This window comes from Ruditapes philippinarum, unplaced genomic scaffold (assembly GCF_026571515.1).
Source record: "Ruditapes philippinarum isolate M1 unplaced genomic scaffold, ASM2657151v2 ctg593_1_1_1_1, whole genome shotgun sequence".
NCBI lineage: Eukaryota > Metazoa > Mollusca > Bivalvia > Venerida > Veneridae > Ruditapes > Ruditapes philippinarum.
Genome location: NW_026866874.1, coordinates 50,040 through 74,554, shown reverse-complemented (window position 1 = coordinate 74,554; position 24,515 = coordinate 50,040). Strand labels below are relative to the sequence as shown.

General features: G+C 31.3%; 2 protein-coding genes across 2 annotated transcripts in view; both read left to right on the top strand.

Annotated features, from left to right (window-relative positions):
• The first annotated feature begins 829 nt into the window (after nt 1-829).
• LOC132734084 (torsin-1A-like) lies at nt 830-2,253 on the top strand. Its single transcript, XM_060720799.1, has 2 exons — nt 830-975; nt 1,528-2,253. Exons 1-2 carry the CDS (start codon nt 936-938, stop codon nt 1,797-1,799), a joined length of 312 nt encoding a protein of 103 aa, XP_060576782.1. The 5' UTR covers nt 830-935; the 3' UTR covers nt 1,800-2,253.
• A 775-nt stretch (nt 2,254-3,028) lies between these two features.
• LOC132734099 (serine-rich adhesin for platelets-like) overlaps nt 3,029-24,515 on the top strand; it is a 36,250-nt gene continuing 14,763 nt past the window's right edge. The window contains exons 1-10 of the mRNA XM_060720816.1: nt 3,029-3,038; nt 9,680-9,901; nt 13,873-14,075; nt 15,928-16,011; nt 16,437-16,569; nt 17,879-18,008; nt 18,666-18,753; nt 19,157-19,234; nt 19,739-19,878; nt 20,304-20,353. Of these exons, the coding sequence (XP_060576799.1) occupies nt 3,029-3,038; nt 9,680-9,901; nt 13,873-14,075; nt 15,928-16,011; nt 16,437-16,569; nt 17,879-18,008; nt 18,666-18,753; nt 19,157-19,234; nt 19,739-19,878; nt 20,304-20,353 (1,138 nt within the window). The remainder of the gene's footprint in view (nt 3,039-9,679; nt 9,902-13,872; nt 14,076-15,927; nt 16,012-16,436; nt 16,570-17,878; nt 18,009-18,665; nt 18,754-19,156; nt 19,235-19,738; nt 19,879-20,303; nt 20,354-24,515) is intronic.

Below are 24,515 nucleotides of genomic sequence, written 5' to 3'. Positions count from 1 at the left end.
GTGAGTCGCATGGTGGCAGAAAACATGTATGTCAAGGGAATGGAAAGCAAATACGTTCATCTCCTTTCAGCAACGAAAGATTTTCCTCATGAAAGTATGCTAGAAGAATACAAGGTATGTTTAGAAGAAAAACTTCAAGTTTTAGTACTTAACATTCGAAAGCTTTTACAAATTTAAACAACTTTAAGATTAAAAAAGAAAATGTACACGATGAAGAACAGATTCAGGTGCAGATATTTGTATATCCATGAAAAATCTGAGTTACTCACTTCGATAGCAATCCAAGATTAATTCGTAAATTCCTTTGTCACACAGGAGAAGCTGAAAATGAAGGTAGAAACAGCTGGTAAAGAATGTTCAAGGTCGCTTTTTATCATTGGTGAAATGGATAAATTACTTCCTGGTTTGATTGACACTATTCGCCCTTACGTTGACTACTACGACCACGTGGAAGGAACATACTATAAGAAACTACAATTTCTCTTCTTAAGGTAAAATACTTTTCTGTTCATTAATCCATTTACATCATTAGATTGAAGACAGTCACTTGTAAAAGCAAATAGCAGTATTCTCGTTACGTGCAGTATTTCAAGAGAATGGAATGTTTGAAAAATGATGAGTATGAGCTCTATTATTTAATATCCCCGGTAGGACGGAACTGTGTTTATTAGTTCAATGTTTGCGGTGTTTATATTATCATGCAGCTATATACTACACATTTAAGACGGTTATATGGAATAACGTTATTTCCTGCATTTTTAAAATCAGTAAGTTCAGTAAGTAGCGTTCAAACGGAAAACGTTTTATCATAGAAACCCTACATAAAAATATATTTTCATTTTTGTTTCAGTAACACGAGTGGAGACAGTCTTGCTAAACATGCTGTACAAAATAATGCTCATGGATATCACAGAAGAGAATTGAGACTAAAGGATATGGAAGAAATTGTACGGACGTCATCGTTAAATGAACCAAGTAAGTTGGTTATACATTGTATTTAAAAATTTAAGAACTTACATGTGGTTCATACCCTTGTTATAATGAATTTAGGAGATGTAAGGTGCAAAATGAAATTAAGAATATGCACTAAATGTGAAATAAATTGTCACAAAGGTATCAAAATATCATCACAGTAGATATTTGGCTTCCATACAAAAATACTAAATCACGTTAACGGTACTCAATTCCAAACGCATCGATAGCTAAAGATGACAATTCTGTGTTGTGATTGATGCTTCCGAGGGACTACCCTTTTTCCAGATTTTCTCAGCTGAATGACCGAGGAATATTTTTTTGGAAACTGTATCAGGACACAAAAATTAAAAACCTTTTGAAAACAAAATGAACATAACGTCATTTTAAGACTTAATGGGTCTTCTTCAAATGTTATGCTCTATTCATAACTAAAGATAAAAGTGTCATTAACTAGTATTTCATATGTACTTTAATTGCAGTTCCTTAGAGACTTTCAGTTATTACATACACAAAAAATATCTCTAATCACATTTTATTGTTTTTCTCATACAGATGGTATGGTAAACAGTAGCATCGTCAAGAATAGCCTTATTACCGCTTATATCCCATTTCTACCATTGGAAAGGAAACATGTGGAAAAATGCATTGTAGACGGACTATTTGCAAGAGGCTTTTATGCGTATGAATACCAAGTAGATTATGAATTAGTGAAATCAATTGCAGACGAAATGTTGTACTTTCCTGAATTTAATAAGTTATTTTCAACAACTGGTTGCAAACGTGTTATGGAAAAAATTGATTTGATTATGTTAGAAGAGGCATAAGATTTGACATTTTCGTGTGATTGATTTGTTAATTTTTACACGCATTAAGTTTAAACATTGTTTTTTTTTCAATATACATGTATATTTATACATGTTTCAATTTACAATAAACACAAAGTATATCAAATATTTTAACAAAAAAGGATTAGAATGGAAGACAAAGTGTCTTATGAAATTCTTCTCCATAGTGAGTATTTGACATAAATGTATAAATATTCTCTATTTTTCATTGTATGAATTCTAGTAGGAATGCATGGTTTTGAATATATTCATTCTGGTCACTTACTTTGAACCGAGGCAATGTTGTAAAAGTTATATTCAGGAAAATGTTGATGAACAAGAAAAGAAACTGTGACCTAGCTGTTTATTTTATTGATTCAAGATGACACATATTCTAACCTGACCAATGTAACATGTAAAACAAAGCTTGATGAAGATCAATAAAATATGTCTTTTAAATTATCAACATGATTTGTTGTTGATTTGTCCAGGTGATCAGAGTTAGACCTTAGTTAGCACATATTCCATTTCATCCAAGTATGAACATTCGACTAAAGTTTGGTTCCAATTGTGGCGTCTAGACTGTTAGAAAGATCTTTCTTTACCTCTATAGTGTTAGCAAGATTTTCTTTTAACTCTATAGTGTTTACAAGATTTTCCATTACTTCTATAGTGTTAACAAGATTGATTTTTTTCCTCTATAGTGTTAAAAAGATTTCCCTTTAACTCTTTAGTGCTTAAACGATTTTCCTTTACCTCTATAGTGTTAACAAGATTTTCCTTTACTATTTAAGTGTTTGCAAGATTTTCCTTTGATCTGACATGGTAACCTAGTCGTATTTCAGATTATCCATCTACAAACTTTTTAAAGATATCATTAAGATAGAAATCCTGACAAATAATGATGAAGACCATATCAAATTTGTTAAATCTAGAAAATTAACTAGGTTATATGTTTTATTAAGTGATTCAAGATGATTCAAACACATGCGAAATATTATTTCGATAAACCTTCTGACAAAGTATATTGCAGATCAAATGGCCTTTGGAATGTAAATATTTTTTGTTATTCAATTCAATCTGGTGGCTTTTTTATGACCCAAGATGACCCATATCTTCGATCTCATTCGAGATATCATTAATATTAACATAATAACAAAGTTTGATGATGACCAAATCAAAAGTTTTCCTTCTTCTAAAATGTTATCTATGTCTCTGGGTCTATAGACATGATAGAGGGTAAGTAATGTTTTTTTTTCTTTTATTTGTATGATGTAACTTTATGTTTGACCCATGACATCCTATTTGCGAACTCATCTGGGATAGGTCAGAGATTATCATTATGGCAAAGTTTGGTTTCAGTCAATTAAAATTATGACTTCTAAATTTTTTTCTTTGACCTAGATTTTTTGCCAAAGATGGCCAATATTCAAACTCATTTCAGGAACTACTTATATGCGCATTCTGATACAGTTTGATGAAGATCGAACCAACAATATGATCTCCTCAACTGTTGACATAGTACGGCGAATCGAATGACCTATGCCAACAGCTCACTTAAGAAACAGGTCAGATGAGATCAACATGATTAACATCTTTTTCTTACATCCATAAGAGCTGCTTGCACCCAGAGACAAATGAAAGCAGAATAAATAGAAATTTGGGCTACTACACGCATTTTAATCTGCAATGTAAAACTGTGGGGTTTTTTTTTGTCGCTGGTAAGGTATCATTTTGGAGTTTCAATAGACGAAAATGCTGTTTTAACAGATTTTTGGGTGATGACAAAGCATCTACAGATGTTATTTCAGGTTAACAAGTTGTTCCGTTACATCACAGACAAAGACACTAAAGACGAAAAAATAAATGAGTTTGCTTGCGAAAAGTGCAAAGTTATCGGTGTTTTCAAGATTTCGAGATTTTGAAGTGTATTGTGTTGCGTTTTGAACCTTCCTGGGAAAATTCATAAAGCGTTAGAATTATATTCCTCATTATGTATGTTAAGTTTGTTCTTCTCTCTATGTTATTAATTGCCAATAAATTTGTTTCGACATGTATAAAATTTTGAAGAGATACTAAACGGGTTAGAACGCATTCTATTTTGGATGCCTCTTCTTTTATCTTCTAGTGTATTTTTTATCTTCGTCCTTTATACTCCCATCCCATGCTACAAATCAAATTCGAAAAACAGGTCTAAGAAATGAAATATAAGTTTGGTTCAGGGTTTGTCTAATGAGGGAATGATTGGATTTTATCAGTATATCAAACCAGTAAGAAGCAAATAATGTTAGATATTTAATTCAATCATGGCGTTTCCCATTAGATCTAGAGAAAAGCCTTAAACGTGCGATTTTCAACAAACTTTACCGGTATGACCCTTTCTTAATTAATGTGGGTTGTTATGTGAAAACAGTTGATTCATTTTTGTTAGGTTTAAAATCTACAAGCCATTAAAACCATATGACTGTTAATCAAAGGAAAAACATGATTAAATATTACTTCAAGATCGAATAAAGGCGATGTTTTAAAAGTTGCCTACAAATAACACATTGCACATTTTCCATAAAGATATTTACGAAAACAGTAGGAAAAGTGGTATCTATAGCCACAGACATTGAGAGCAACAAAACGGAACATCACATTGATTATGTACTTAAAAAGGCATATCAGCGCATAAATATGATGAGGAAGATTAAGTTCACTCTTGACCGACATTTACTACAAACTATATACATTTCATTTATCAGTCCAATACTAGAATACCGGTACTTGTGATATAGTTTTTGACAATTGTACGCTCGAGCAAAAGACTGCACTTGAAAACGTCCAGTATGAGACTGCCCGTATTTTTATAGGTGCAACTAAACTAGTCTCTTTGCAAAAGTTTCAAATTTGTGTTGGTTGGTACACTTTAGAAACAGACGTCAGAAACATAAAATACTCCATCTCTACAAGATGAGGTCCAATCTAACGCCATTCCTTCTTTCAGAATTATGTCAGCCATCAGTTGATAACAAAACTTATCCCATCAGTAATCGTAAAGATTTTAGAACACCAAGAGCTAGAACATCGTTGTATAACGACTCATTTCTCTTTCACATCAAGTAGAGCCTTTAATGAACTTCCTTCGACTTTTCCCAAAATATAACATCCTCTCTTTATATATGTGGGTCCCGTTAAACAGCTCTTCCATTGTAGGTAATATGATATCAGACCTTCCTTGATAAACGTTATCAATACTTATTGCATAGGTTCTCATGAAACCATTATCTCAGGGACTACATCTTTATCAAATAAAGAGAATGAAAGTATATTTTGTATATTCAAAGCTGTTCACATTTGTATTGCAAACTCAAAAAGGTTTGACCTATCTGAAAAGATATATCTTCTTCATGACAGGTGCCATTCTACAGTCCACCCAATTTTATAACTTCACACTTATATCTTTATATTTTCTCATAATTGTTTTCTTCTTTACTCTGATTTCTTTCCTGATACCACTTTTAAACACTTTCCTGTGTTTTACTCTCTATTTTCTTTTTGTTTTAATTTTGTCTTGTTTCTTACAATAATATCAAGTTATTTAATCTTGATCGAATATTTTTTTTTCAATAATTTGTATTGCCAAAATCTGTACCGGTGTCTAGATAGCTAAAAGTGGAGAGACTTACAACAAACGTCTAGCCTTCAGTTCAATCCACTTTATCATTATATTGTTTAAATTTTGCGTTTAAACCAAATACAAAAAAAAGTAAGCGGACACACACGGTTTGACCTTTGACCACCAAATACAGCACGCATTTACGCACGCACAACTGAACCGTGTATACACTCAAAATGTCCCTTGCTGAATAAAAAGGCGAATCGATAAACCATTCTTTATTTTAGCTCTTATCAAACCTTTTTGTATTGACACTCAAAAAAGATAGTTGTTGAAATCTAAAATGGTTTTGAACGTGCAGCTAATAATAAACGATTTAAACAATTCCGTCTTACTTACCTGGGATTGAAGCAAATAAAACAGTTACTATATTTTTAGTCAAACAAGAGTCTTCGAAAGACTCTGGTTAAACACAAGTCATAAATCGTAATTAATTACGGAACCTAACGAAAGCTCTCCCGAATATTACACAACAATTTACACATATAATTAATTTTATGTATTTTGTAATTAACGGGCGACTATTAACGTGAACATTTACCTTCGATGTCAAGGAAAATAAAGAAAAAAACATAAATCAACCAATTTTAACCACTCATGTAATTTAAAGAAAGAACTGTTTTTTGTTTGTTTTTTGTTTTGTTTTTGTTGTTGTTGTTGTTGTTTTTTAATCTACATATAAGACATGCAGCTAAGCGATTGCATCAATTCCGCCTGTTCCGTCGTACTTACCTAGGATTAAAGCAAAGAACACTTACTATATTTTCAGTAAAAACCAAATGCATAAATCGTAATCAACTACGGAAACTAACAAAAACTGTCCCGAATATTGCCCAATTATATAAATTTATATGTATTTTGTACTTCACGGGTGGCTGATAACGCGAACTTATACCATTGATGAAAACATTAATGACATTATTAATCAGCATGAATGAATCAAACAAACAAATAAAAAAAGTCACGATTTTACGACAGATGAATCAGATTAAAAACTTAACCGCAGATAGAGGTACCCGGCTCATTAATAAAAAAAGGAAAGGCAAAAAATAAGAACTAAACCTAAAACGTAATACAAACATAATCATAATTAAGTTTGACGAGAAAAGAGATACAAGGGGACTTTTCAGTTTAGTTTAAACACTGTTTTCATTAAACATAATAACAGAACAGTAATACAAAGGGATATTAAAGTAAGTGTCTATTACTTGTTATATTGTATTAGAGATTTTACCAAGAGTGCAAATGTTCATTGCTGGTCGTATTTCGTCGGAACTAGTTACAACGCAATAGATTCATCATCATTATCATCATCATCATCATCATTTCTTCTTTTTTTTTACTTATTTGTTCTTTTATTATTATTTAACAATATCATTATTATGCGATCGAGAATTTTTTGGAAAGTGATAACAGTTGTTAAACGCTTTCACTTTTGATTAAATAAAATAAAACTAAAACCAAATAAAAAAATCAAACAAGCAAACAAAGATAGATTAGTAATAAATAGATTCAGTATATTTTTATTTTGTAACTTAAACAAGTTATTTCTCTTGTTACATGACAAGTAAACGAGTCGTAAGCAATGACCAAAATATTTTTTTAATTCAGAATTGGTTGGTTCCAGGAACAGATTTCAGTATTTCTATAAGCTTATTACTCTCCATACATTCGAACTAAGATACATTTTGAATGAACTTAATAAAGACATGGATGGTTGAACTTGCTGAAAAAAAACCGGCAACGTTGTATGAGTATTTTAAATGTGGGGTACGGTGAAGATTGAAATATTCTTTTTTTACATACCAAATCTGTTCTTCAATACATAACTTCTACATATTGGTTTTTGTATGAAACATTGCCGTTACCTTGTTTTACATTGAATGGTGCATTTATTTTTTTTTATTTTTATCATTCTAAATATTTTCTGTGCATGTTAGTTCGACCTTTCATATTCATTGTTATTGATAATCATTTGGTTAGCTCAGTTGTCTTAACCCTTAACCTGCTATATTTCTATGATGGATCTGTCTAGCTTTGAATTTGAAAGAGTCCATTCAAAGTTTAAGGGATTTCAATATTAAAATACAAATATTGAGCTGCCTACAGTATAGAGTCTGGTCAGACTGCACGAATGTGCAGGCTGGTCTGGCTCTATACTAGTGGCAAAAGCGGATCAATTTTGGTTTCATAATGTTAAGAGTTAACATTACGTGTACTTTGATTTGGTTGGTTTGAATGCCGATTTAAAAACATGTTGATCAAATATTGACAGTTGATCCACCATAACTGTTGTTTTCCTGGATATCAACCAGAAATTACCAATTTCTCCAGAAATAACCGACTACTACTTCCCCATGATTTCTAAATCAGTGGTGAGAGACAAAGTCACTTTTTGACTGAATATTAGTGAGAATTTTCTTTTGGACTAAATGTTAGTGAGAATTTTCGCCTCGCCTAAAGATTGCACCAGTAGACATATGGCTCTGAGCCAATCAGCTCAAATTCAGATCTGAGGCATTTGATTGGTCATGAACTGTCCCAGATTTGCAATGACCAATGAAAATACTTTGACTAATGACGGAACTCATGAATAAGTTTCATATTGACTTAATAGCAATGACGATACGATAATTTTTTTTAACAGTCTTATTATTTGAAATCAGTGATTGGTGGGCTAAGCCTTGTTTATATGCGCATGCGCTTACTGTATTGGATAAAAAAACATATTCTAAGGGGGTTCAAGATCAAACATGTTCTAGCAATCCGTATGATAAGGTAATGTATATCAAAATAATCTGCTTGTGCTAAATTATGTTTAAATATTTTTACACACTATTTGCCGAGGTGTAGTTCTTCATTTAAGTGTATAACTGAAATTTAATTTGATATTGCTATCTAGATATAAAAATGTTTATGAAGTAAAATTGATGTTATTATTTCTATTCTAATTGTTTATAAAAAGTAAGATGCTGATGTTCATTTTATAATATATTATATAATTGAAATTAAGTTTTTATTTCTATGGGACTAATTTTATCACTGTGAGCGTGTATATCAAGTAAGAACTCAAAGAAAGCTATCCTTTAGTCTTTAATTTTATATTTCTATGCAACAACACGAATTTGATTTTTCCTCCTTTTACAATTTTTTTTCGTTGCTCTTCTTCTGCTGTTAAAAACGTGACACGTTCCAGGTAAGTTATTTAAAAAATATTTTTATCTGCTTACTTGAAGCCTCTTTGTGTCAAATTGAAGATAAAAACCTACATAAGCGAAAACGTGAATTTCATACTGTTTTATTCACAGTTACCAGTGTTGTGTGAATCATATAGATTTCAGTTCTTTTGCTGTTTTTTTAACGCATGGACTTTCTAGTTTGAAACGATTTTTGTTTAATCTTATTTGAATAAAGTTTTTGTAGTCTACTCCGACAGAAATATCAATACATGTACATATATATTCTAGTGTAATACTAGGATTGTTCTTATGTTTTGTAAAATTAACTCTCAAGAATATTTGGGTGGTAACCTCACGCGACAATTACTTAACTTACTGACTTTGTTAAATGGATTTACCCAGTTTTGGATTTGAAACAGTCCATTAAAAACTTGAAGGGATTTCAATTCCAAAATACATAATTCCCGCTTCTATAAACGTAGAGTCTGGTCAAACCACACGAATGCTCAGACCGTCATGTTTAGATTTTAAACTGGTAGCAAAGGCTTTCAATAAGTAAAAGGTGAACATACAGATATTTGAGATGTGCAATGATTTTTATGATCATAAAGCAATGCTAGCATCTATGCATTTTATTCCGCACATTAAGAAATGTTAAATAAAACAAACAAAAAATGCATTGTCTTTGAATTGCTTACTCGATGAAAACTATGACAGCGTATTACTTTAGTGCACGTTGAAGATGATATCCAAATAAGACAGACATTCTTTCTTTATCGGTGTAAAAATCTGGAAACAAAGTGATCCCTCAGAAGCATTAATCACAACAAAATTACATGAAAATTGCAGACTCGGTTTGATTGAGTCTGTACATAGTATGTAAAGTAATGTTGAGTTCTTTTTGAAAACTCTAAATGCATTTATAATAAGAGCAAAATATCATCACTTATATATCTATATGTAATAAAAAATGATTTGATTTTTGCAGCTGTAAGCTAAGAAGATTGCGTGAGTTATAAATGTTTATTTCTTTCTTTCAGTTTCTTTCTTTCCATATAAACACAATTTAGATTGTCAAGACAAGATTGTCAAGACGGTTAGAGACCACCTGTTCCAGACGACTATAAGTGCTGGTACGATGGAGATTTCGGGGCATTTTAGTATTTTCGCTGCCCTAGTCTTTGTAGTTTGTTTGAATCTTCAGTTAGGGAAAACAGAAGCAATGCCTTATTTCGAGGGAGAAGATGAACAACCTGCAACAGGTAGAAATGTTTTAATATATAGAGGATATTCAAGTTTTTTTCTCTAAATACAGGATTTATTTTCATCGAGTGGTATGAAAATAGATAGTTTCTGTTTATTATGTACTGTAAATTATTTTTATTTTATTTTGACATTACAACTTGAAAGAATTTCTGTTAACTTTTGTGTACTGGCAGAATTTAGAAGAAAGCAGTCCGGCAAGACACCTGTGAAAATACAAAAATATGTTTCAATGCAGTGATAAATAATTTTTTTACAGTGAAAATATAGAAAACGAAATCACGCATTTTATTTCATCAGTGTTTCTTAATATTTTATTTATAAGTATATAATGAATATTTTTATTATATACTTATTAATGAAATATTGAGAAATATTGATGAAATAAAATGCGTATTTTCATTTTCCGTATTTTCACTGTAAACATTTATTTTTCACTGCAGTGAAACATATTTTCCGTATTTTCAGTGGTGTCTTGCCGGACTACTTTCTTTTAAATTCTGCCAGTTCACAAAATTTAAGGGAAATTTTTCAAATTTTAATGTCAAAAAAAGAGAAAAATGTATATAATAAACAGAAAATTTAAGTTTTTTCTATAAATACACGATTTATTTTCATCTTGTGGCATGAAAATTACCATATTTCACTCGTGGCTACCGCCACTCATGAAATATTTATTTTCATACCACTCGATGAAAATAAATCATGTATTTATAGAAAAAACTTGAATATCCTCTATATATTGATTTACATGTACAATGTATATATAAATATAATTTATTTTACGTAAGTTTTCACAGAAAGAGGTAATCTAGTTCTTACGGGTTTTTGTGCATGATATATATAGATCTTTTTTTAATTTAATACTGTGGGTAAATACAGAGTTGAAATTCTTTAAGTTATATTGTAGGATGTTAGTTGTTTAAAAGTTAAAATTAAAGAAGCTCCACTGAGGTCCAAAAACATAAAATTTGAAAATCTTGCAGAGATCATATGGGACACTTAAAACAGTAAGTTAGAAAAGGATAAAGAAGAAATATACACAGAATTCAATAGAAATTTAATATTTATTGTGGTTCTCAGTCCAATTTGTGTTAAAACAGTTTTCATATTTATATCATTTTCCACAATGAAGTGATTCCTCGCGGAAAAACAGGATGAGCTTTTGCAAATAAGTTTTTTGGTAAATTTCAAATTGTATTATAAAAATCTCGAAAAAATATGTTCAGACCCGTCATCACAAAAAACACAGTGGAGACTCGTTCTAGATATCAAACGATTTTAAAGATATATTTTGATTTTAATTCAAACGGGAAAATCATTGATTAATTGGATGTCATTGTGATTGTTTTTAAACGAATATACAAATTAATATTTAAACATATTTTTATCTAAACTCGATTGCGAAACAAGTTCTTGCAACTTATATTAATCACTTCCGAGTCCGACAAGTACTGGTGTCTTATGAAGAAATATGGTCCTGACGAGTTTAAGGCCCGAACCCATGATCACTGTCTTAAGAGGCAGACACCTTAACCGCAAAACTACCTGCCCTCCTATTCTTTTATTACGTTAACATAGAGATTCATGGGAAATTAACTAACTATTCTCAGGTCTCTTATATATTCGCCAGTATTCATTATTCCGTGCACTTGCTGTACTGGTAACTATGTTTTTGCATTTTGATATTGTAACCCCTTAAACTTTGGATCGAATGTTCAAAGTTCAAGGATTGGCAAGTCCGTTACATTGATTTTTCCTGGCTAAGCGTTGATTAGGAACAGTCTTTTTTGACGGGTTACTATACCAAACATAACAATTAAGCAGCTGTTAGTATCATTAGACTTTAGCATAGATGTTTCGGTATCGTTGCCAGAGCGATTTCTCTTAAACTCTCATAAGGATCATTAAAAAGAAGATAAAAATAAACAAGTTTGCTTCGAAAATATTTAGGGATATTCTTGCATAAAAGACACAATGAGTGGTTATAAATTACAATAATTTAACAAAATAGAATTTATTATATATATTGAATATAGTGTCATAATGAAAGTTTGTTTTACACTTAATTTTTTAAATGTTTTGAAAGATTATATGCCGGAAAAATGTAATTTTCTCTTGGCGCATTAGGGATAGTTTTTCTACAAAGAGAACTAAATTTTAAAAAAAAAAGATATATATATTAAAAGTATTAATTATCAAAAAGTTTCTTGTAAAATTCAATGAGCAAATTTCCCGGTTAATGTTTTGGTAAGCATATGGAAACATTTCCTCTACATTTTCCAAAGTCCTTTTCCAAAACGGGCATAAAGTATGTAAATCAAACAATTTTAAGACAAGGATTTACATAACAAAGTTTATATCATTTGATTAGAATAAACAGTATATAAACCTGCATGCCTCCAACCACAATATATGACGAAAATCAAACTTTGGTAAAATTTGTGCTATTTGCGCCAAATAATCTCCGTTATTTAGTCACACCGGTTCAAAAGTTTAGGGAGCAGTAAACTTTCGGTACACGGTTCACTCGGTCATATAATAGTGCATGGTGATATTGTAGCTATAATGTTAACTGTTACTATTTAATGAAACATGAAATATTATAACGTTATTCAGAAAACAATACGGTAAACGATTTATACACGGAATGAAACATCCGCGTAGCGCTAAGTAACGTAAATGATATTTTCCGATTTTTCTATGGACCGATTTGTTCACTTCGATGTTAATCTTTCGTTTAAGTAAAGTCGTATTTTGAAACGGAGCATGCGCAAAACCATTTTTGTAGACTGCTACTAATGATTTTACGCTTTAAATGAGATTCATTCACTGCAATCAGATACGCAAAAATGGATGCCACCAGCAATCAGTCTGAACACTGTGGAGAGGTCTGATGACCTCTCCAATAAGTAGGCCTCCAACAAACACTACAATATTTCACATAATTATAAGTAAATGTATCATTAACTGCAAATTATAGCTATGTCATGCAGAGCGGTTATTTACGATGGCCGAGGAAAGAAACTATATGGCGGGATTAGGGTCAAATATCTATCTGGCCAGCTGACCAATGAAAATCATTATTATTATCAGCACACTTAATGAAATCAGTTCATTTCCGTTTGGTCGATCAAAAGAAAGGACATTTTTAAATATAAACCCGATTCGACATCAAACTTCTTGTACTTCTTTCCATGTTTGTTAAATGGTATCAATTTTGTATCAGATATTCCAAATGTTGTCTATGCTGTTTATAAATGCTATTTTATGTTTGAAAATAATAAATATGGTCATTCAATTTAACCTGTAAATAAAAATACTATGAAAAATTTAATACTATCTAAGTGTTAATAAACTACTTGTTAACGTGTGCAAATCTTGATAAGAAAACCGCCATTACTATAAAATTATGTTTCTTTTATTAAACATTTGATTTTTTGATGGTCTGTTTTACCTATATCAGTAAAAATTACCTTTGCTTGGAAAAATTTTGTTTACGTACATTACATATAGAAAAGTAAAAACATACTAAATAAACTATGCAAAAAAAGAAAGAAACAAACAAAAAACAGGTAATCTATGACTTTTTTGGTAAAAAAATGAAAATAAAGAGGACGCTAGTCATACCACATGTATACACTATAGATATGAACAAATATGTGGAAACTTAGCGTACTTAATAAACTTTTTGTATTTGAGAAGAAAACAACATCATGGCAAAAACAAATATCCGTACCATGTTGTTCTTCATACAGCATTGTTTCATCATGATAAAGCAAAATTTGTTAAAGAAAAAAAAGCCACAAAATAATTAACTTATAATCTTAAATTATCAGAAAACAAGGTTGAATGTTGTTGTTTTGTAAATGACATTCACGGGTGATAACTTTTTGGCGTGGCATTATCGTATTCATTGACCATGTCCAAATGCTTTGTAACTATCAACGTTTTTATTATTAAATTTCAGTAACAATTAAGGCCGCAGTTACGGATGAAAGACAACGGCGGTCGGTTGACCAATTCCCGGACCAATTAGATGTTGATTTGTCAACTGAAGCAACCAATGAAAAGTTTCGAAATCTAAAAAGAAATTTTCACGTGCCCGATATCAAATACGTTCTCATGATGGAAAATGAAGCAGTTAAAAAGTTCAAATATGAGAGTAATGAGGTAACTAACATATTTAATGACCCTAACATGACGTCACACAGCGACATATTTTCAGCCTAGTAGTAGTAATAATGATGATGATGATGATGATGATGATGGTTATGATGATGATGATGATGATGGTGATGATGATGATGGTGGTGATGATAATGATCATCATCATCATCATCATCATCATCATCACAAAATCTTTATTTAGAGGAGGTAACATAAAAAGAGAATGTGTAAACCAATTTTCAGTACGGCATTCCACTTAACAATAACAAAGAAAGGAAAAGAATAATAACATATTTGTAGATCTATACAATTTTTGAAATCTTTTTATAGATTTACAAGTATATTTTCTAAAAGTTGTTTTTTCCCGGCTTTTTTTGGCGGGTTTAACTTATAATGAAAGGTTTAATCTATAACTTATTGTTTATATTAAAAGTATAAAGCATTAAAAAAAAACTCTTTGCCAATTTTACCTTAATTTGACAAGAAAAATGTAAAGTGTTGTCTAAAATTCGTGCGATATCTAATTGTTTAATGATGGAAAAATGAGCGTTAAAAATAAATATGAAATTGTAGGTCTAGAAATTTTATCATGACTTCACATGGAATATTTTCAGTCTTGATTTGTTTAATGAATATATAATGTGATTAATGAATAAAAAAACCCTTTCACAACTTTTTTTGAAAATTAACCGATAGAGATTTCAGGAAATCAAGTGTGACTAAAAATTTAGCTTTATAGAATTTTATAAGAAATTTTGTATAAGTAAAAGCGAATTCCATAAGCATTCATTTTAGGTAAAAACTACATTAAAGCAGCTATTAGTCCGGACATTTAATTACATTAAATCATTTTTAAATAACAGAGACTGTATTGAGAATAATAGATTAATGAAACCAAAAAAATTTACTGTGATAGCAGAAATTTAAGATAATAATAAATAATTAATTTTGTAATAACATGTCCTCCTTTGAAGCTATTGCGATAATAATGTAATTACGTTTGTACATTCATAAATAAATCATGTTTTACAATCATGAGGTAAAGTAACCCCATCTTCAAATACATACCCGTAACTATAATTATACTTATCGTATAAGTAAATCAAAACACATTCCAGATTAACCAATCATGATTGTTAGAAAACATCCTGTTTTCGTTGACTTACTTATTCATGCTTGACCAGGAAGACTTGATTTCCGGGTACCGTCACTCCCCCACCCCTGTTTAATGGGTTAAATCGGTGTCATATTTATATAGTTATGAAACATACAATATCTTTGTAAAATAATAAAATATGAGCTTAAATTGCTTAATCAATGTCATCAATAATATTTCATTTAAAAAAGAAAGATAAACCAAAAATGACGTCTGAAATTTTTCATGTGAAATCATGTACCATTCAATAAATCAGTACGACCTTATCACAAAAGATGTTTACTTAAAAACGTAGAAAAAAAAACAACTAATTTTTATTGCTATAGATTGATAAACATGCTATGACCGAAATAATTTAACTCGATATATATTTATGAATCAGCGTTTACCATATAATACCTATTACTGCATTTTTTTACATCTTAAAATTCTATCTGAATAGCAGTGAAAGCTTGGATATGAAAAAAATAATAAAAAACATGAAGTCGGCATCCTGGAACTAACAAGTACCGGTGTCATATAAGTAAAATAGGGTCGTGACTCTCGTTAGAGTCGAACCAACGATCCCCGAATCACGTCACCCTTTTCTGATTATGTCATCTCTCAGTGAACTATTTCAGCTTTAAGAAAGCAGTTGATGAAAAAGCGTTAAATCAGAAAATATGTAATGTATTTCATTTGATGATTTATTTATTTCAGAAATATGCATATTATCTTGATATCACATGTGGTGCGGCATTTAAAGTCTCTTTGAAGTCAGACAGAACTGAAGAGTTTGATATTGTGAGTATTACTTGGATACACAATCAAAATCACTTGACCTTTTCTTCTTAAAGCCTTTTATTTCGATAAAATTGGGATGGACACCTGCTTTGTCATTGGAAAAGCCCATTGTTATTCTTGTTTGATAGCATATGTACATGTAGTTCAAAATATTGAGCAGCCGACAGTCTGTTCATCTTTGCCTTACTTTTATTTTAGTGGCATAGATTATATAGAGCGGAAAACTGGGAGGCCTGACACCCCCTACACGACACCCCTAGACACAACACATACACCCCGTAGCAAGTTCTAAAGCGATGATAAGATACTAGTATTCAGTGAGCTACATTTCACATATAAATTTAGAAGCTTATTCATTTCTTTGTTATTTGATGTGTCATGTTTTCACTGATATACATTCTTATAAAATAATTATTATTTTCCAGTACGGAACATTTGTGTCTGAACATATTGAATATTTGGTACAACCATCGAAGGATAACCAAAGTACTTATACAGTATCAAAGATGTTAGAAAAACGTCCGACATTATTTGATTATCAAAGTTTGTCGGACACTGGTAAGGATATAGAGAATATTTAAGTTTTTTTTTTTTTTGATACAGGATTTATTTTCCACGAGTGGCGGTAGCCACAAGTGAAATATGATAATTTTCATATCACAAGAATTTTCCATTTATTATATATTTTTTCTCATACTTCTTAATTCTCTTGATTATTCCTTTATAATTGTGTGCATTTTCTGAATTAAGAAGAAAGTAGTCCAGAAAGTATATAATAAAAAGCTTTATTACGCAGTTTTGTTAAGTTTATTCGTGTGGCCATTATTTTTTATTTAATAACTGACTGATTGCCTACGAAATAACAATATTAATTATCATATCAGTTTGATATGTTTATTGGGGGTTTGACATTCTTAATGTATTTTACAGAACATGGGTTGGTGAAATTATTGAAACGCATGTATTGCTTTTCGCTTTTATCATTAAGTGACAAACCGCGCGATTTAAACATATTTTATTGCTCTTTTTGTACAACATATATAACAGTATAGTTTCATAATATTTACACAAAAGTAGCACGATTGTTCAATTGTTACGACTAATTTTAAAAGTTTTAACCAAAAAAACTTAATCTTAAATTTAATCATGACTTTCTTCTACAATTACGTTGCAAATTTAAAGTATTTTTTCTATGTTAATAACATTTTATTATCGGTGTTTGTTATGCGAAATAAATCACGTGCTTTTCTGTGAAATAAAACTCATTATAAAACGAAGAAAGCAAGTACATGTTCTTACAATTTAACGAGATACAGATTACTGCTGATATCATGTTTCGAAAACTAACTATGTATCATCATGTATCAACCACTCATGTCATCACGACATGTTATAAGGATGAAAGCAATCTGTTTTTTTTTTTTTATTCATCACCTCGTTTATCTGGTGTCACTTTATCTAAATTAGTACAAAACCAGTTACAGGTTTTGTCATATCCGGGTACTAGTTATTTCGTAACTTCACTTATGTACTGATTTTCGACATTATGTGTGTGGCTCCAGATGCCATTTGATCATTGCCAATAGTCTGTTCTATATATAAATTTAACAACTTTGATAAAAAAAATTAGTCAACGAATTTGGTTCATTTACAAGCGATTAAAAAAAGAAGGGAAAATTCACCAAAGAATATTGTAAATTAGAATATAATTCAGGATAACAGTCAAACTTGGTTTTATACTTGCAAATTGTCCCGAGATGTCTAAATAGTATGAGTTATAAACTAATAATTTTTCATCGAGCCTTTTTACAAAATGATTCGAAATCAAGATTTTATTTGTATTAGCGATTCATTCAATTTATTTCAGATGCCAAAATAATTCAAGAGAAGACACAAAAACGCTCAAAGCAGACGCCAATGACTGCAAGAGAAAAGCGGCAGACCACCGATTACGAGATAGAAATTTTCTTCGTGCATGACTTTGCAATGTATAATAGGTACTGTAGCGTTGTATAAAATTCATTTCCATCACGTTTATTGTATAGAAAATCGTTTATTATGAAACTATGTTTGAATCATTCATGATTTAATTTTAGCCTGGTTCCTCGATATTAATTCTCGGTTAACTACAGACAGATGCACAGTCCATTATTTGTTTATGGAGATAAAAAAACAAAACATTGTCTTTCCATTTGAAGAAAATGTAAAACAAAAATGATTTAAATTTGAATTGGTCTAAGTGTAAAGCTGCGTTGTGCATTATAGAATAAGTACTTTCCTTTTGAACCCAAACGTAAATGGGCCATTATGCTTCTCAACGAATTATCTAAACGAAAGGCACACGTATTTTTAAACAAATTGCCAAAGAACAAACCACGTTCACTGTCAGCACAGTGTTCTCGCTGTAAATCTTATTTTAATTTCTGTGTGATTTGAGCCGCGTCACGACGAAACCAGCAAAATGGGTTTGCGACCAGCATGGATCCAGACCAGGCAGCGCTGTTCGCTTACAAACCCTATTACAAATAGAGAAACTGATAGCAAACAGCATGGATCCTGATCAGACTCCGCGGATGCGCAAGCTGGTCTAGATCCATGCTGGTCGCAAACCCCTTATGTTGGTTTTATCATGACGCGGCTCACCTTAATTTCAGTTGGTACGCTACTACTGTGGGAGAGAGCGACAGACACGCTGTCACTGTTAATAAAATAATTCAGTTCACGTCTTTCCTATTAAATGCGGTAAGCTTATATTATTATCAATCACTTAAAAAAATGCTTTAATCATAATTAACATATGTGGGATATCAATTATCACTTATGTTCCGCAGTCTTAAGTTATCATTTCTTTTTCAATATGTTTCAAAATATTTTCATTTCATTGCACCCGATTTCAATTTGTAGAGCATAGGACAAAAATCGTAATTTTCCGTACACGTATTTGTTATTTATAAGCAAGCTTTGAGTTGCCAACATAATTTGTAACACTTGGGTTATTTCAACGTTCGATGACTTGTAAATGACAAATGGTCAGTTAAATATAACACTTTTGATATACTAATATGCGTTAAACTCGTTTTCCGTGCTATATTGTTTTTAAATAATATAAAATATTCTATACGGGGCATTATAACGTATGTTTCAGATTGATCTTCGGTACCAAACAGTGACCGACTATTCGTATACAATATCCTGTCTTTTTGCTGGAGTCTACATAGCTAATGTGAGTATCAGTGAACTACCAGTATCGGAACAAGAATCAGAAATTGCATAACCTAAATCCATTCTATCACGAACATTCATTCTATAAACAAATTCATAATGTAAATAAGTTAACTGATACAAAAATGACAAAGTTCTGCAGTTTGACATGTACGATAAGAAAATAAAGGTATTAAACTTTTCTTTTCTTTTTTGGTCACTGGTCTTAATTGTTCAATATTCAGACTATATTGATATGAATTTGCAAATGTATTTTCTCGCTCGCACGCACGCATCATTCGTCACCTTGGTGCAATAACTTGTTAACTCCTATATGATTAACGTTTTATATATGACACATTCATTAAGATCAAGTCCCATGTTCGTAACTGTAACCCTTACCAGTGTCCAACCGAGTCCTAAGATGTAATATGATAACTCTCTTATAAGATAACTCGCTATGTTTATTACTTTTATGCTATATTGTATAGCACACGCTTTTAAATAATAGTTATAATTTGTGTAGGTTTCAAGCGACGCTCCTTTTGTAGAAAATTACGTTTCCAGCAACCAAGTAGATGCTGACACGGTTCTCGGCGCCTTCCAGACATGGGGAGAGGCTGCACTAAGCGATTTTAACTACGACCATGCCATGATGTTTACTGCGTAAGATTCATTTGAATTTATTTGAAAATTCTTAACCTTTACCATACATAAGTTATGTAAAGTAGTGTTAACTTAAAACATTTTGTTTGTTAAATTTAATCTTGAAAACAGGTATGTTGTTTAGTCAAACATTGGAAAGGTCAATATTCCTGCCAGCTTTCAGAATCCCAATGTAAAATGGAAAAAATAGTCCGTCAGTCCGTCTATTAATATTGTTCGTTAATAACAATACGCCAAATTCTAACACAGCAAAAACATTGCAGAGATTTTCGATATATCCGCGGTTTGTTTTTGGCTGGGGCAGCTTTAAAATCAGAACAGATACGAGCATAATCACAGTACATATACTAAACATTTTTACCTTTCTTTTGTCTCTATCTGCCGAGATGATACATGTATTATTTTATTTTATTTTTACTTGGCAGCTATGATCTTACAAGAACGTCAGCCGGCGTAGTATCTTCTTTTACAGCAGGTAATTTAAACAATACACTGTATTATGAAATATAAAAACATTTTATCTATTTTTTTTACATAAACCTTAATTATATAATAAGCTTTTATCAATAAGTAACTATTTTATCAAATATATTCAAATAAAAATGAATACTCGGCCCTGTCCAAGGAGATACAATTTACAATTTATTCGACCTGTCCTAGGTATTTCAAATTAGAATAAATACTCATGCCTGTTCTAGGTGATTCAAATCTCAATTTATTCGACCTGCCCTAGGTATTTTAAATTACAATGAATACTCATTCCTGTCCTAGGCGATTCAAATTACAAGGAATATTTGATTATGTCCTAGGTGATTAGAATTACGATGAATACTCGGTCCTGTCCTAGGCGATTCAAATTAAAAATAATAATTGATCCTGTCCTAGGTACTTCAAATAACAATAAATAGCAATGAATAATCGGTCCTGTCCTAGGTGATTCACGCTAAAATAGATAATTGATCCTGTCCTAGGTACTTCAAATAACAATAATTAGCAATTAATACTCGGTCCTGTCCTGGTCATACAAACATCATTGAAAAATTGTTTGTGTCGTAAATGATTCAATTACAATGAATGCTAGGTCCTTTCCTAAGTGATTTAGATTTGAAAAAAGGCAGAAACTTAAGAAAATCTCAGTATATATAAAGATATCACACAACATTACTGTCAAAGATTAGATTATACAAGTTTATTAAAACAATCATTTACGTGCACATACGCATTTGAACCCATTTTAAAAATTCCATTTTTATTTTTTTCAATATGGTAGGTGATATGTAAGTTAAATGTGTTTCCTTAGTTAAAGAGATATAATGACGTTAGTGGTTGTGGCGCCGTTATATGTCGCAACGCCGCTAAATGTCGCACTTGCCGCTAAATGTCGCACCATTGACGCTAAATGTCGCAACCGCCGCTTAATGTCGCAAAATCATTTGCCGTTAAATGTCGCAATGCTAACGTTAAATGTCGCACGAATTTCCCTTACCGTTAAATGTCGCAACACTACCGTTAAATGTCGCAAGATGTAAATTCATGTTAAAATCATGTTTAAAGTAGAATTATATTACTTTTTAACATTCTCATAGTTATTTTGATTGTAATTGCCATTACACAAAAATTATCTTTGTCTTACTTGGTTTCTTTAATGAACCTTAATATCGAGGTTTTGAGCTACTATATAATGTAATCTTTAGGCTAGATAGGATAATTGATACTAAATTCTCAATAGATAAGTATTTTTCTCTTGTTTTACATTTTCATTTGTAACCCTGATTGACAACAGATTAAAGGTATTATGGTATTGTCACTCTCAGAATTTGGTTTAAGTAATTTCATTTATTTTCTCAGAAACTACCCAATTTACTTTAAACGTGGTTTAGTTGTTCACTATGATCATATGATGCAATATCAAAAGGCAGATAATCCTAGTTATATTTTGCAAAGTTATTCCCCTTATTTCTCTAAGATGTTTTCGCTCTGATTAACCTTTTGGTTAAGGCTAATTTCAAACATATTCACTTTAAACTTAAAATACTTATTTCATATGAAAGTACTAATGCATTTCTAAAGGACACATGACCATTGAAATACTATGCATTTCTAAGACAGATGACCTGAAAGGTATTTTTTCTAAAATATCTCCCTTATTATATTTTCAAAAAAAAAAAACATCACAAATATTCACTTCAAACGTGAAATATTGATTGAATATCAAGGCAAATTTTTTATTTTAACAGAAACGGCAAATACGTGAAAAACATAGTTTGAAATGCATGGTCAATACGAAAATCGAAAAAAAATATCATGTAGTACTCCTTGATCATGTAGTATTCGATCCGCAGTCGGGTGCTAGATATGAGCGAATTTTACGATTATATGCACCGGAATTTTTGTAAGCAGCCAGCCCGCATAGAGCGCGAGACTTGTAACCTCGACCTTGTTGGTTCTATTCCCGGGCTGGCCAACTTAAATTACTGATTAGTCTTTCGGATGATACTTTAAATCGAGGTCCCGTGTATGGGTGCTAAAACAACTTGGCACGTTGAATAGGGGCATCATTCTATATCTGTAATTGCACTATCCTCCAAAATATAAAATGACTTGTACTCTTCTGGAGGAATCGCCCATATGGGCAACCGGTGGCGAGTATAAATAAACGCAAATTCACACACAGTAAGCAGATGTCAAAGTACACAAGATTTAGTACATTTTACGATTTGTCAAACACTATTTACGCTTTGACATTGTGGCAAGTGATATTTTACTCGCCAAGTCGCTTTATACTATGAAAGATTCTGCAGTAACTATCATATAATAAGAATACAAATAATTGATTAAGCTCATATTGGCCTTGCTGTTTGGCTAAAGACAGCTAGTCGTTTTGGCCAGAGAATTTAGGCTTTTTATATCATTGCTTTGCTGTAATGAAAATCTTAATCTGTAACGCTTCATGATAAATATTTCAATGAAATTAAATCTGACATTTTTCGAAAAACACAAGACGTGAATTATACTCGTACATATGTAACGACGATATTGGTTAGATATCTGTAAACACTTTTATTTTCGTCCTAAAATGCGCGTGTCGAGTACGTCATAGTGAAGTTCAAATGACCATAAATACATACATACGCACAATAGTGTATTTATTTTAAGATAATTTTAAGAACTTTATTTTTCAAAAAAAAAAAAAAAAAAAAAAAAATGGAACAGATGTGTAAAGAAAACTTCTTTTTAATTTATTGCAACAATACTATGAATGACCACTGCCTTTCTGGCGTTAAAATGGAAATAAAAACACGCATACGACTAGCAAATTTGATAAAAGCATAAACTGTTTGTGTGAACTTCATCCTGGAAATTAAAATCTATTTTAGCTTTTGTGACCATGGCCCATTGGTCCCTTCCTCAATATAAAGGAAGAATGCCATGCAAGTTATCTACCTTCCAAATATGAAATACATTTGTCAATAAATAAAGGCTGTAAAAGTGTAGAAATCTATTTTAGAACTGGTGACCTTGACCCAACTGAACCATAACTCCATCCAAAGGAGAAGACCTCAATGCCATGTTCCTACCAAATATAAAAGACATCTTTCAAAAGAATAATGTTAAAACACCTGTAAAAATGTTAAAATCTATTTTGGCATTGGTGACTTTGGCCTCTACCCACAGGACCCCCAACTAAACCCAAAGGAAGAGGACCTCTCTTGGCATGTTTGTATTAAACATGAAATACATAATCTTAACAATAAAGGCTTTATGAGCAAAAATGTTATAAAAAATTCACACCAGTGACCTTGACACTAGAGACCCCTTACTCCATAAAAAACACGGCCATTAATGGTATCCACCTACCAGATATGGAAGATATCATTAAATAAATTTTTAAGATAAATCCAACTTACCGGAATAGGTTAACCATACAAGGTCTTATTTTCAAAGTGAAAAAAAGGAATATAACTTGGGAAAATGGGTGGCAATATCATGAACTTTTTCTAAATAAGTAAGTTTGGAAATTATGAAGCCATAAGTATAGACAGTACTTAAATAAATCCAACTTGCCGGTTTAGGTTAACGATATTCATTCTCAAACTGCTGAAAATGGCAATAACTTGATTAAAATTTATGCAATAATTATGTTACTTGCCATGATCAAGATTATTGTATTGATTAATAAATGTGTAAATTATGAAGCCCTTTGTACAAGTAGATTTTAGGAAAAATCCAACTTGCAGTTTTATTATTTTGATCGTTCCATTTTTTATAACATGACACCAATTTTAGGCTGCCAGGCTCCTAGACTGCCAGCTTTAGGCTATTAGACTACAAAGTTAAGTGCACTAAAGGTAAAGGCGTTTTTTTCCATAATCATGCATGTGTATGTGCTTTTGCATGACCTTTCATAGTGATTTTACTGTATTTTAAATTGTTTCCATATTTATAATATAAGTCACTATCTTTAAGCTACTAGGCTGCCGACTCTAAGCTGTTAGATTGCCAACTTTAGGTTGCAAAGCTGACATCGATAGGCTGTTAGGATGTTAGACGGCCTCCTCAGGATACTAGGCTACCAACGTAAGGCTTACAGGGCGTTAGGTAAACTCTTAAGGTCCAGGTCGTCAGCAATTTAGGGT

Coding starts and splice junctions, on each gene's coding strand:
- LOC132734084 (XM_060720799.1), top strand. CDS start 936: ATGGAAGAAATTGTACGGACGTCATCGTTAAATGAACCAA. Junction 976..1,527: donor GTCATCGTTAAATGAACCAA/GTAAGTTGGTTA, acceptor TTTCTCATACAG/ATGGTATGGTAAACAGTAGC.